The 12,858-nt window shown below is 35.6% G+C and overlaps 1 protein-coding gene across 1 annotated transcript in view; it reads left to right on the forward strand.

The window, feature by feature from the left end:
• The window catches only part of C13H18orf63 (chromosome 13 C18orf63 homolog), a 32,412-nt gene that overhangs the window by 12,948 nt on the left and 6,606 nt on the right, over window positions 1-12,858 (forward strand). The window contains exons 7-10 of the mRNA XM_030868291.2: window positions 3,526-3,635; window positions 6,265-6,361; window positions 6,473-6,558; window positions 7,739-7,922. Coding sequence (XP_030724151.1) covers window positions 3,526-3,635; window positions 6,265-6,361; window positions 6,473-6,558; window positions 7,739-7,922 — 477 coding nt within the window. The remainder of the gene's footprint in view (window positions 1-3,525; window positions 3,636-6,264; window positions 6,362-6,472; window positions 6,559-7,738; window positions 7,923-12,858) is intronic.

The following is a 12,858-nucleotide window of genomic DNA, read 5'->3' on the forward strand; positions in this document are numbered from 1 at the left end:
TATCAAATTTTAGACTATTTTAAACTTTAAAATAATGCATTCCTGACAGTTAAGTGTTTAAAAAGAAGTTTATATGCATAAACTGCCGTTTTACTGGTTGATGCTTTATGATTATAATTGAATCCACAGTTACATGAGGAACATATTCCAGAACAGCATTATGTAATCTTAAGCTATTTGCCTTGATCATTTAATTATACAGAAAATTTGGGAAATGGGCACCTGGAAACAAATTTGTATTTACTCCATAGACAACTATTTATTGGTTGTCATTATGTATATGTGCATGGTGCTGATGGAAGACATCTTTTCCTTCCAGAAGTTTTTATCTTGGTCAGAAGAAAAGGCATGCGCACACAACTTACCAGGAGAAAGGAACATTTCCTCAGCACCGGTTAAATTCACACACCGAAAAAATTCAGTGTAGGCTTAGAACTACATTAAAGTCCCCAGTTCTGCACTTAGTAGCAGTGCCTCTCTGGGCATGTTACTTAATTGCCCTGGATCTCTTGTAAATTGAAGGTAATGATATTTACCTCATACAATGTTAGGAGGTTAATGGGATAAAGTACATTAAGTGTACATAGTAGAGGTTCATAAAGGATGGCTATTGTTATTTATAAGTAAATCGAGGCACAGAGTTTAAGTAATTTGCTGTAGGTCATAAAAGTGAATAGATTCAGGATTTAGATTTTGTCCTTCCACTCTCTTCTTTCTACTACACTACATCATACTTCCTTCACCTAGGCTTGGGTTCCTTGGCTCAAATTTTTATGTCCCAAAGAGCCTTACAGAAGTACATACCTAATAAGTATTGAGTAAAAAACACAACAATTGAATAGCAATTTTTTTGGCAATAGAGTATCAAAATAATTGTTATAGGAACTATGTTTCTTTAGGAGTTCAGAGAAAAAGGAGATGTCTGAGGGAATTCATATTTGAAACCTTTGGAACTTTGACAAAATTTTCCTCTCTTCTTGAATCAGCTCCTTTTTTGATTTCTCTGAAACTGTTTTGGGTTTTTTTCCCCAGAATCTCCTCCATTCATTCATGGCTCATCTTTCTCTTATCACAGTGTAAATGTTGCTTATCACACTGTAAATGGAACCCTTGGGTTCCATTTTCAGCCCTCTTTTCTTCTCCTTCACAGGCTCACCCATTCCAGTGTTGAACCTATACAATGATACCTCCCAGACATCCTTGTATAATTTCAGCTTGTCTGTCCTTTCTCTGATACTTTCACATGAATGTACTAATGGTACTCAGACCCAGTTGTGTCTAAAACTGAATTATTTACTTGTCACCTTCCCCAGCCCCAACTCTGCTCCTCCTTTGAATTTACTGTTTTGGTCACTGGCATCAACAGCCAGTAAGTTACCCAGCCAGAGGCTTCAGGGTCATCTTTGGTTCTTGCTTGCTATATCCAATCGCTCTTCAATAGTCTACCTTTGTCTTTGAAATCTCTTCCTCTCTGTCTTCATTTCCAGTGCTCTAATTTAGACTCCTTTCCTTTCCTTGAGCTATTAAAATGGTCTCCATTTTGGCCTTCCTGTTTCCAGCATTTTTCCTTCTTGTTCTCTAGTTTTTCCTCACAGTGTCAGCAGAGTTCTCTTTCTAAAACAGATGTCCCCAACATAAATATCTCTAGTATCTCAATGTTGCCTACGAAAGATAAAGTCCAAATTCTTTAGGTTGGCATTATAAGGAGGAAGTGATATTTATTTGAGTACCTTCTTATGTGGATTTGCTCACATAAGGACACAAATATTTGTTAAGTAAATAAATGCAAAGAGTTAATAAATGATAGGTAAATCAGAGTCTGTTGGGGTGTCTAGTGAAGAGGTGAGTGGTTTGCTGGTCTTCAGAAAACTCTTAAGTTGAGAAAGACCAATATAAACATAGTGCTAGTATCATGGAGATCCCTGCAGCAATTGCCTTGAGTCCCTGAATAGTGTAGAAAATACTCAGAAGGATATAAACACAAGCTGTGTAAGTAGATGTATGTTGGAACTCAGAAACTGCAAACATTTGGAACTGATACCCACCTTCTCTGAATTCGATTTCAGGTTCTCTTTTCCCTTAAATAATTTATTCATCCACCTGCAGCCAGTCTTTTCTAACAGTCATAGCCATTCCTGCACTGACCATCTTTTTCTTAACACACAGCTCAGGCAACTAATCTCAAGCACAGAGTATCACAGCACAAGATTTATTTCCAGTGTACAGCACAATAGGTATCTTTTCATTCTTGGTGTCCTTTCAACATGACCAGCGCTTATCATCTTCCTCTTCCTACATCCATGGTTTTTTGCTCTGCCCTGCTCCCCATTTCCGTTAATCTAATAAATGCAGTGGAAATTCAGAGAAGGATAAGTCACTGAATGTGGAGGAGAAGGGTCTAGATTTAGGCCTGTAAGGTTTGTATTGGTAGAACTCAGATAAATCAGAGTGGGGGCAATGCTTTAAGCCAGTGCATTGTTAAAATGCTTATGACTTGTCCAGGCAATAAAAAATTGGCCAGGTTAGCTGGAGTTCATTGAAAAGCAGTAGGCAATAAAGTTAGAATGTTGTTTCCCAAAAGATGGATGATAAGGGCAAATGATTGTGAACCGTTCTCTCTAATCTTAATACAGTGTCCTCTCACCCATTAATACTTTATTTTCCACCTCACTTGAGGTCTCTCTAATCTCTGGCTCACTGTAAGAAAATGCCCCACACTTCCCAAGGTGAGAAAACTTTAAGTGGCAAGTTGTTGGCTGCCTACAGGCTTCAATACCCTACAGACAGGGCACCTGAGGACTGCAGAAAAAAGCATTCCAAGACATGGAAAAGGGATACAAAAGGAGAGTGAGAGTATTGGCTCTGTCCTCTCGCCTCCAAAAGACCAGATAGAGGTATAACTCCCTAACACATCCTCCACTTAAAAAATTTTTTTTTTTTTTTTTTTTTTTTTTTGTGGTACATGGGCCTCTCACTGTTGTGGCCTCTCCCGTTGCGGAGCACAGGCTCTGGATGCGCAGGCTCAGCGGCCATGGCTCACGGGCCCAGCTGCTCCGCGGCATGTGGGATCTTCCTGGACCAGGGCACGAACCTGAGTCCCCTGCATCGGCAGGTGGACTCTCAACCACTGCACCACCAGGGAAGCCCCTAAAAAATTTTTTTTTACTTTAGTTAAGATGCTATTCTGACAAAATGTAAGTACCTTCCTTTGGACAGAGATTCAACTTCTTATAAATTAACATAATTAAAGAAACAAAACCAGTTCAAATAAGTACAAAATAGGAGTTTGGGTTTGGAAGATAAGAGGGAAAGCATGAAATATTTGATATACTGTATAGAGGAAAAACAGGATGAGCTGACACACTGATTACATTATGTAAAGTGGTTGTGTATGATTCAGTGTAATAGCCTTTGAAACTATATAATGCATAACTAACTGTAATAAATCTATGTTGTTTAATGTTTCTTTTTGTTTGCCAAATTCTTTTGAGGACTTATGCATTAAAATCTTATTTCTATTCAAAGCTAAGAGAATTTGATATTTCTCAAAGTATTATAAAGGATTTTGAAACTAACAAGAATGCTGTTATTACGGGACATTCGATTTTGAGCAACTGGTGCTATGTTTTGCCAAGGTGAGATTTAAATTTGTAATATCTAGGGTGGGTTCAAGATAATAGTTGTCTCTTATTTTGCTTCAACATTGATATGTGCAAAAGTATAAACCATTTTTGTGAATTTTTGAAACTGAATTATCACTTTAAAAAGGTATTGAAACAATATTGTCATACAGAAGCCATCAAATTACTAAAATAATTTTGTTATACATTTACATTTTTTTTTTGCTGAACATATATCCAACAAAGCAGCTTTACTGAGAATACATAATATATTGAATATATAAAGTACTCTTACAATTCAACAATATACAATTCAATTAAAAAATAATTAAAGATTTAAACAAGTAATTCACCAAAAAGATATATGGGTGGCAAGTAAGCACATTGAAAGATGCTCAACATCATTAGCAGTCATTAGGAAAATGCAAATCAAAACCACAATAAGATACTGCTACATAACTACTAGTATAGCCAAAACTAAAAAGCCTGATATAATATTGATGAGAATGTGGAGGAACTGGAAAACTTATACATGATTGGGAAGAATGTAAAATGGTACAACCACTTTGGAAAACAGTTTGGCAGTGTCTTTAAAAGTTAAACATATACTTACCATGCAGTTCAGCCATTCTACTCCTAGGGGTTTACCCAAGAGAAAGGAAAGCATATGTCCATACAAAGATTGACATGTATACACTGATGTGTATAAAATTGATGACTAATAAGAACCTGCTGTATAAAAAAATAAATTAAAATTTATCTAAAAAAAAAAAGACACAAATGTTCATAGCAGCTTTATTTGTAATAGCCAAAAACTGGAAACAACCAAATGCCCATTAAAAAGTGAATAGGTAAACAAACTGTGGTATATCCACACAATGGAATATTATTTGGCAATAAAAAGGAATGAAATATTGATACCACAACATGACTAAAGAATCCCAACCAAAAAATAGTACATATTGTATTATTCCATTTATATAAAAATCTAGAAAATGCAAACTAAGGAAGAATTGGAGGGATTACAAGGACAGTTTGGAGAGCGATGAGTATGTCTGCTATTTTGATTGTGGTGATGGTTTCATGGTACATACATAGGTCAAAATGTACCAAGTCGTACAGTTTAAATATATGTAGTTTATTGAGAGTCAATCATACCTCAATAAAACTGTAACCAAAAAACTACCTTATTTCAACTCATTTTTTGTTTTTTTGAGATTATGAAATGTTCTAAATTTACTGTGGTGGGAGTTCCCTTGTGGCCTTGTGGTTAGAATTCCAGTCTTTGACTGCTTCAGGCCAGATTCAATCCCTGTTCGGGGAACTGAGATTCTGCAAGCCACGTGGCATGGCCAAAAAATTTTTAAATAAACAAAAATAAAATTGACTGTGGTGATGGTTGCACATATCTGCAAATATACTAAAAACCACTGAATTGTATACTTTAAATGGGTTAATTAATTGTATGGTATGTGAGTTACATCTCAATTAAACTGCTTAAAAAGGTCTATCTATTGGGAATTCCCTGGTGGTCCAGTGGTTAGGACTCTGTGCTTCCACTGCAGGGGGCACGGGTTCGATCCCTGGTTGGGGAACTAAGATGCCACATGCCACTGGATGTGGCCAAAAAAATAAAAATATCTACTTTTTTTTTTTAATTTACGTAAGAGTTCAACAAATTTTTTTTACCTGGAGGAGATACTATAGGCAAGTACATGATTAAAAGTGGGAATGTATATATTAAAAGTGGGAATGTATATATAGAATCTGGCAATAACAAGTAGAAACAAGAACTCAAACAGCTCCCCATTCTGGGTCAGCAAACAGCTTGAAAAACCTCAAACTGCCATGAAGGGAGAGCATCATTTTACTGTGTGTACATAGTACCTGGGACTATACTGATAAGCCAAAAATGCTACTCTATTTGGTAAACTCTGCTAAACAGACCACATAAACACAGTACACTTTAGAGAGAGAATCTTAAAGTGCACGACTCTAAAGGCCTCTGATATACATTTACATTTTTATTAGACCTAGTTTTAAAACAGTAAAATTTCTAGGTATCTCATTACAAAATTACAACTATTATAGTAATATCAATAGAATATTATAAACTTGTACATATAATTAATGATTCATTATCATTTGATATGAGCTGTTTTAAGTTTGTACTGTCTTCAGGGGAAAAAATGACTTATTATTAACATAAATATGACTATTGGCATGAAATTTTAACCTGCTTAGGCAAAAGAACTTTCAAGCAGCATATACACCATGCCTTGGTCATTGAAGCCAAGAAAAGGTAGGTAGGGAACAAGATTTGACTCTGATTCATTCAGCTCTTAACAGACTTTTCCCTAAAGTCTAACAATTACCAGGCATACCTCTATGTGGCAACACTGTATTCATTAGTTTGTGTTTATAACTGGCTTATTGTTTGCATCAGTTCAACTTAGTTTTTTCTAACAATTCTAGTTGTTAAGAATTTAGTACAATGTTAATTTAGAACTGGGAGCAAATGAGTAGCTTATTTACTTATGTGTTGATAGTTGCTAAAATTTTTGAATGCTTTCCAAATCACATAGTTAAACTGTATCTAAGCATTGGCTCATACATAATACTTTACCACCTCTATCTTTTATAGTATGAAAATGGGACAAATAATAAGTATTCTTCACACCATACCCCCTGACTGTCCTTTTCACTCATATGAAGATTTCCAGATGCACTGGGATGACCTGGTAAGGAATAGAAACATATATTACATTAGTAGCTATTTGATTTTACTTCTTGTAATTTAACCTTAAGTTTAGCTTTCTCAGGAGAATTTCAACTTTGTTCTTAATTTTTAGTATAGCTATAAGCTTCCAGAAAATTATGGAACTACTAAAATATACTGCAGCATCTACTTCAAAATGATAGGAAGAAGGATCTTCACATATCCTTTACAGATGCTCTCTGCCCACCTTATGATCCAGGCTTACTCCTGCCCTGATGTCATCATTTTCAACCTTCTCTAAGTTCAAATGAAGCTACTTTCCCTCTACTTCTTTTTATCTGAATAAGTGTTTTTTGTTTTCCTTAGAATTTTGCTATTTTTATTTGAGGATGAGCTTAATAAAAATATTTTTTCCCCTCAAACACTACTGCAACAATTTAGACAGCAGAAGAAACTTTAGACTAGATAGGAAAAATGTTTACATGATTCCTAGTAGAAAGTAAGAAAATAATTGCAGGCTTGTTAGCCAAGGGCTCCCTCCTGTGGCATGCTGGATATTACTGAAAGGGTAGAATTAAAAGAATTAGTCATTTAATGAAAATCTTTTTTCAGAGTATTTAATTTTATGGTCAAAGTTTAGAGGATTTGAGTTGCACTTAATGCACCCCATTGATTCAAGAAAATATTTTTCTTAATGTTATTTTTAAAAATCAACATACAAAAAGCACACAAGCGCTCAGGTGAAACTCTTCCATCTTAATTAGTACTTATTTCACCATTTCTGTCTCTTTATACTCTGACCAGCTGGAGTTTCCAAATGGAAGAGGGAGGAGCCTAATGTTCTCTTTCTGTATTCTGCATTTCCTAACCCAAATCTTAATATAAAACTGAGGTTGACAGGTATCAATTTTTCCCCTTCATTAGATGCTAAGACATTATTCCAAGTCTTCAGAATATTTTTCATCAGAAAAAGTAACTGCTTTTCTCAAAGAACTGCTTTTAGAGCTTGAGTACACTCTATACATGTTGTTTACTGAATTTTTACTGCTCTTGGAGATGCAACCTGTTTATTGTTTACTATAAACACTTATTTTTATAATCTATAAAGGTCATAGTATCTTTTTTATAAGTCATTTTTTTTAATAAATTTTAGTTTGCCAGTCTGTGTAGAAAGCCATATAGTAAGGGTACTATGAGTTGTCTTTATTGTGAGTGTTAAAATTTAAGCAGTTAAGATTCCTGTGAGTAAACGTTCTCTATAGCTTTGGATAATATGGAATAAGCAATACATAAAATATTTAGGATTTAGTTGTGTGCCTTTTAAGACCGTTTTACTTCCATTAAAAAATGCTGTCTTCTATCTGCAGAAAATTTCCCACTGTTCTTTAACAATGTTCAGATACCCTCTCAGTTGCATCAGAAGTCAGCCCATACAGTTCTTTCCAAGGGTAGATATGGAAAGTGTGTTGAAAAGTTTTCTTTCAGATTTAAAATCTAAGCTGCCCCATATATGTGGATTTCCCATAAAGATGACAACTAAACCGTTGTACTACACACAAGAACTAACTAAACTGTATCTGCAGGTAAGAGATTTCATATCCTACCAAGTTCTCTAAGACATGCTATGCACCTTTTGCCTTCAGTGATGGACTACCTATCCACTGTGCTATAAGTCTTTTCTCTCAGTTCAGTGTTTCCCTAATACTATTTGTCATTGTTGTACTTACCCATTTGTTATTGTCATTATTATTATTATTATTGTATTTAACTTGGTATTATGGTAGTAGTTGTTTACTGTTCTATTTCTTCTAATTTAACATGACTTCCTAGAGGGCAAAGAGCATATTCATCTTATTCCAAGTTCCTGGTACTTAATAGGTGTTCATTAAATGTTTTTTCAAAGAATAAATGAATAAATGATCGTATAGGATAGTTTGGAAACATTTGCCTCATACAAATCCAAGTTTTCTTTGAAATTCTGCCACTTCAGTCATTTGAGTCTGATTGATTGAAAAAGCCTTTGAATAATTCCATTTATAGAAATTGAATTATGGTAGCATTTTCATTGTAAGATGATATGCTAAGTGAAATCTTATTTATGAAAAAAAGAATAAGTAGCAATTAAGCAATATTGATGAAGAAAATATGATGGCCTATCTTCACACTCAATAGAATAAGATTTCTTTGTCAAAAGGAAACAAAATTAAAAGGGAAGTTTTTGAAGAACAAGTGGAAATTCAATTTAAATTTTTCAACAATGATCTTTCTTTTAAATGACAAATATGTGTGTTTTCATCAAAAGGAAAGACGGAGGTTTGAATAATTTGAACAGTTCGGAATGTAATATGAATTATTTGAATATTTCTGTGTCTTCTGTGTCTCCTTTCTTGACTTACAATACTAGCGTCTTGTTTTATTGTAGCTTCCACTGCTCCAGTGATTTAGGCTTTCATGTGGTGTTGACTTGCTACGGCTCAAACACTATGCCTCATGGCATTTTTTTCAGCTTTTGCTGCCATACTGCTTGCTTCATTCTCTTTATAATCCTCGAGTAAAATTTACCAGAGCCAGTATTTGATAGATCCCTTTTATCTTTTCTAGCCAGGTCACACCATCTGTCACTAGCCAGCCTGTGGATCTGGTATCCTTGGGTTAGGGGCTAACACCTCATATAAATGCTATAAAAACATAACAGCCAAGATATCTTGGCTATAAGGCAAGGCCATTTCCTTAGAAGGGAGTGTGCGTGGACAAATACCAATTGACATCTTTATGATCTTTATGAATCTTAAAATTTTGCCCTGACATAACATTTTAAAAAGTTTAGTTGTTGGCCAAGTCCAAATCTGAGGAATTTAGAAGATGTGTCATTACATCATGCATTTTTATTGAATATATTTATTGAATGCCTTATATTTCCAGCCTACATCTGTTTTGAAAGTGGTGAGTCCAGACAATATATTTGTGAAAATTTGCTTCTTAAATGTAAAATAACACTTACTTGGAAATTCTGGTCTTTATATTGCTTCTGACAATTGGTACATTGACAATAAGAATTTCTCCTCAGTTTTATTGAGTGCCTTCTCTGTGCCTTCTCACTTAATCATCAAAATAGACTCTTGGGGTAAAAAATTGTTTTCTCAGTTTTGCAGAAGAAGAAACTTGAAGCTCACAGCATTCAAGTAATTTAACCAAAGCCACACAGTTAAATACATTGCAAAATTAAAACTGAAACCCAAAGAATGGATTCTTAGTTCTAAAATTGGAAAACGTTTAGATTTGTGGTTAAGAGCCAGACTCTAGAGACAGGCTGCCTAGGTTTGAACTCCTTACTACTTGTATAATCTTGGGCAAGTTATTTAATCTCCCTGTGCCTCAGTTTCTCCAGTTGTAAAATGGAGCATAGTAGCAGTGGTAGTAATAGCACCTGTCACAAATTGGGCTCTCTAGGAGGCCTACTCTGAAATGGAGTCCAGTGCGTGTGATGCTTATCGAGAAGTGCCCTTGGAATCAACACCTACAGACAGCAGGGAAGGAAGAAGAATGGGTAAAGGGAGAAGTCAAAAGCAAAGCAGGTGCCAGATAGCCATGGCCAACCTTCTGAGGAGCACAGGGGCTAAAACGGCCCATCACAGTGGTTCTGCATTGGCCAAAATAGCCAGGCCTTTATACCTCTTCCATCTGTCGTTGGATTTGGGCCACCTGGAGACAGGCAGGTTCTAGGGTGAGGTGGGTCTCCATAACTGAGGCAGTCTCTGCAGGGGCTGACTGCCAAAGGTGGTTTGCTGACAGTACCCTGGCAGCGGGGGAGCAGCCCTTTCTTGAAGGGGATCTGGGCAGCACATCACCATTTCCTTCCCAGTACTTCATAGGGTTTTTTGTGTTTTGTTTTTGGATTAGATAATCCTATTTGGAACAGTTCCTTGTACTTGAGCTCTCAGTACATGTTAGTTCCTATTATTGTTACAACCTTGTTAGCTCTAAGTACTAAAAAGAATAAATTAAAAAAATGAAAAACAAATTGATCAAACTACTTGATAAAACTCAACTGACTTAAAAAAGTAAATTAGTAGGAGTGCTTAGCCAAACTAGCTTTTTTTTTTAACTTACCAGAATTCTCCAAGATACATAAAAGAAATTACTATAGTATAACGAACTCTTGTATGCCTATCATCTGGCTCCTCCTTGATGGATTTTTGGGGTGGGGGTAAACTGTAGTATTTTAAAACAAATCCAAGATATGCTGTTATTTTAATCTGTAAAGACTTTAGTATGTGTCTTTTTCTGATAAGAGCTTTTTAAAAATATTATGTAATAATAATTGATTAATATCACCTAATACCAGTTCATACTGCAATTCCCTGTTTATTTCAAAGATTTATTTTAGAGGTTTCGTTTAAGTCAGAATCCAAGCAAGGTCCACATAATTTGGTTGTTCTATCTCTTAGATCTCTTTTATTGAATAACATTCCAAACTCCCCTCCTTTTTATTTATGCCAGTTATTTGCTGGGAAAACTGGATCATTTACCTGGAAAATGTCCCATATTTTGCATTTGAATGATGGCTTCCTTGTTGTGTCATGTCTTTAAATTTAACGCATTCTTCCAAGCGCCATATTTCCTCCAAACCTGTACTTAAATCCTAAGCTTAACTGAATCCTGGTTGGACTTTAATCAAGAAACACTCAGGTGGTACAAGACACAGAACCAAATTTTAATAGAAAAAAACACGTTTGATCCATCATTTTGATCAGTCCTCAAGCTTCATTTAACAATTTCCTTAATTCTAGGCCTCCATTAGATGTCCATTCATATCTAAATATAAGTTAAAGCTTTTGGTTTCCCTATAATTTTATGTTAATGTACAAAGTTATATAAATTGTATGTAAAGTTCTAGAAATTAAAAGTCAACTAAGCCACACTGACACCTGGCAGAATAATGGTAATAATGTGGTAAAGCATATGTTTTTTTGTTAGGTTATGACCTCACAAAGCTTTGGTTTGTTGACAATTTAAGTATTTTAAGTTCTGTGAATTACTTATGATTTCATCTGCTGTTTACATTGGCCCTTTTTGTAGTCTTTTTAAAATTTTGAATGTAAACCTAGAAGAGGTTTCCCCCTTTGGGCTGTTTACTATATTTTAGAAATTGAAAGAATGAGTAAATAATACATTGACAGGCTAGGGAGCAAAACAAGCTCCTGGAAATTATTTCCACCAGATATATATTCCTGAGAGACAGATGAGGATGAAACTGGGTGTGAATATAAACGTTTCAGATACATATTCTAGATAAGTTTTATATCAAAATACAGATAATCTATTCTTATATGAATCTGCCTAGAATGAGTTTTTCTTTTGGTATCTCAAGTAGTAGGTATATTGTTTAACAGTTACTACGGTTTATGAAAACCAAGGGTCTAAAAACGTTCTTTGATTTTCTACAATTGATTTCAACTTAGTTCTTGACCTGTTTTTCATCAAATGGAAAAAATTCAGTCTAGCCATTTTAAGATGATTCAGCCGCTTATGACAAAACATCTTTTTGAGGTAGAATTTCATTCAAATTTAAGAATCATTCTCCCCGTGATAGCATCTACGTACAGGGGAAAGCCTACATAGGGTGAGGGCATTTGGTGTGTTTGCCTCAATGGTCCACATCAGGAGAATGAATGCCCTAAGCTCTGTTCCAGACACCTGCAAAGCTGGTGAGTGGACACTTGGGCTTCTGCTAACTCTGCAACTGAAAAACCAAAGGCATTCATAAGTAAACTTTTCAGCAGAAACTACAGAAGTATGGCTTTACCTCACTTCTTTCTTCCAAATATTGTATGAGTGCATCTGACTGGTTGATCCTAAATCACATCCTGAACCCTAGCTGCAAAGGAGAAAATGTTCATTTTAGATTTCCAGGCTCTAGAAGGAATGCTAGAAGGAGGGTGGAATGGGTATTGAACACCAGTCCACCGTATCCGTCACGTCCATCACACAGTCACAGCTGAGTAGTGGAGGGGAGAGGGCAGGCATTAACTTCTTGACTTGCATTAGTCTGATGTTGCTGGTCTCATATGGTATCTTGACAAAGATGGTGTACAAGGTGTTCTTCTAGCTCCTTTGTACAGATAGTCTTCAGAAGAACAGCTGTATCCCCTCTTGAATTTCTCTAGTGCTACATGTCAAACCCTGTTATGGGTAGAATTGTGCACCCCTCCCCCCCACAAAAAAATTGACATGTTGAAGTCCTAACCAGCAGTACCTCAGGACGTGACCTTGTTTGAAATAGGGCTGTTACAGAAATGATGAGATACTGGCATATGTGGGCCCCTAATCCAGTGTGACTGGTGTTCTTATATAAAAGGGAAATTTGGACACAGACTCATTTGCAGGGAGAATGCCATGTGAATATGAAATGGCCATCTCCAAATTGAGGGAAGAGGCCTAGATCACATCCTTTTCTCATGACCCAAATTCTGCCAGCACCTTTATTTTGGACTTCTCACCTCCAGAACTTTGGGGCAA

The sequence above is a fragment of the Globicephala melas genome, chromosome 13 (genome assembly GCF_963455315.2).
Source record: "Globicephala melas chromosome 13, mGloMel1.2, whole genome shotgun sequence".
NCBI lineage: Eukaryota > Metazoa > Chordata > Mammalia > Artiodactyla > Delphinidae > Globicephala > Globicephala melas.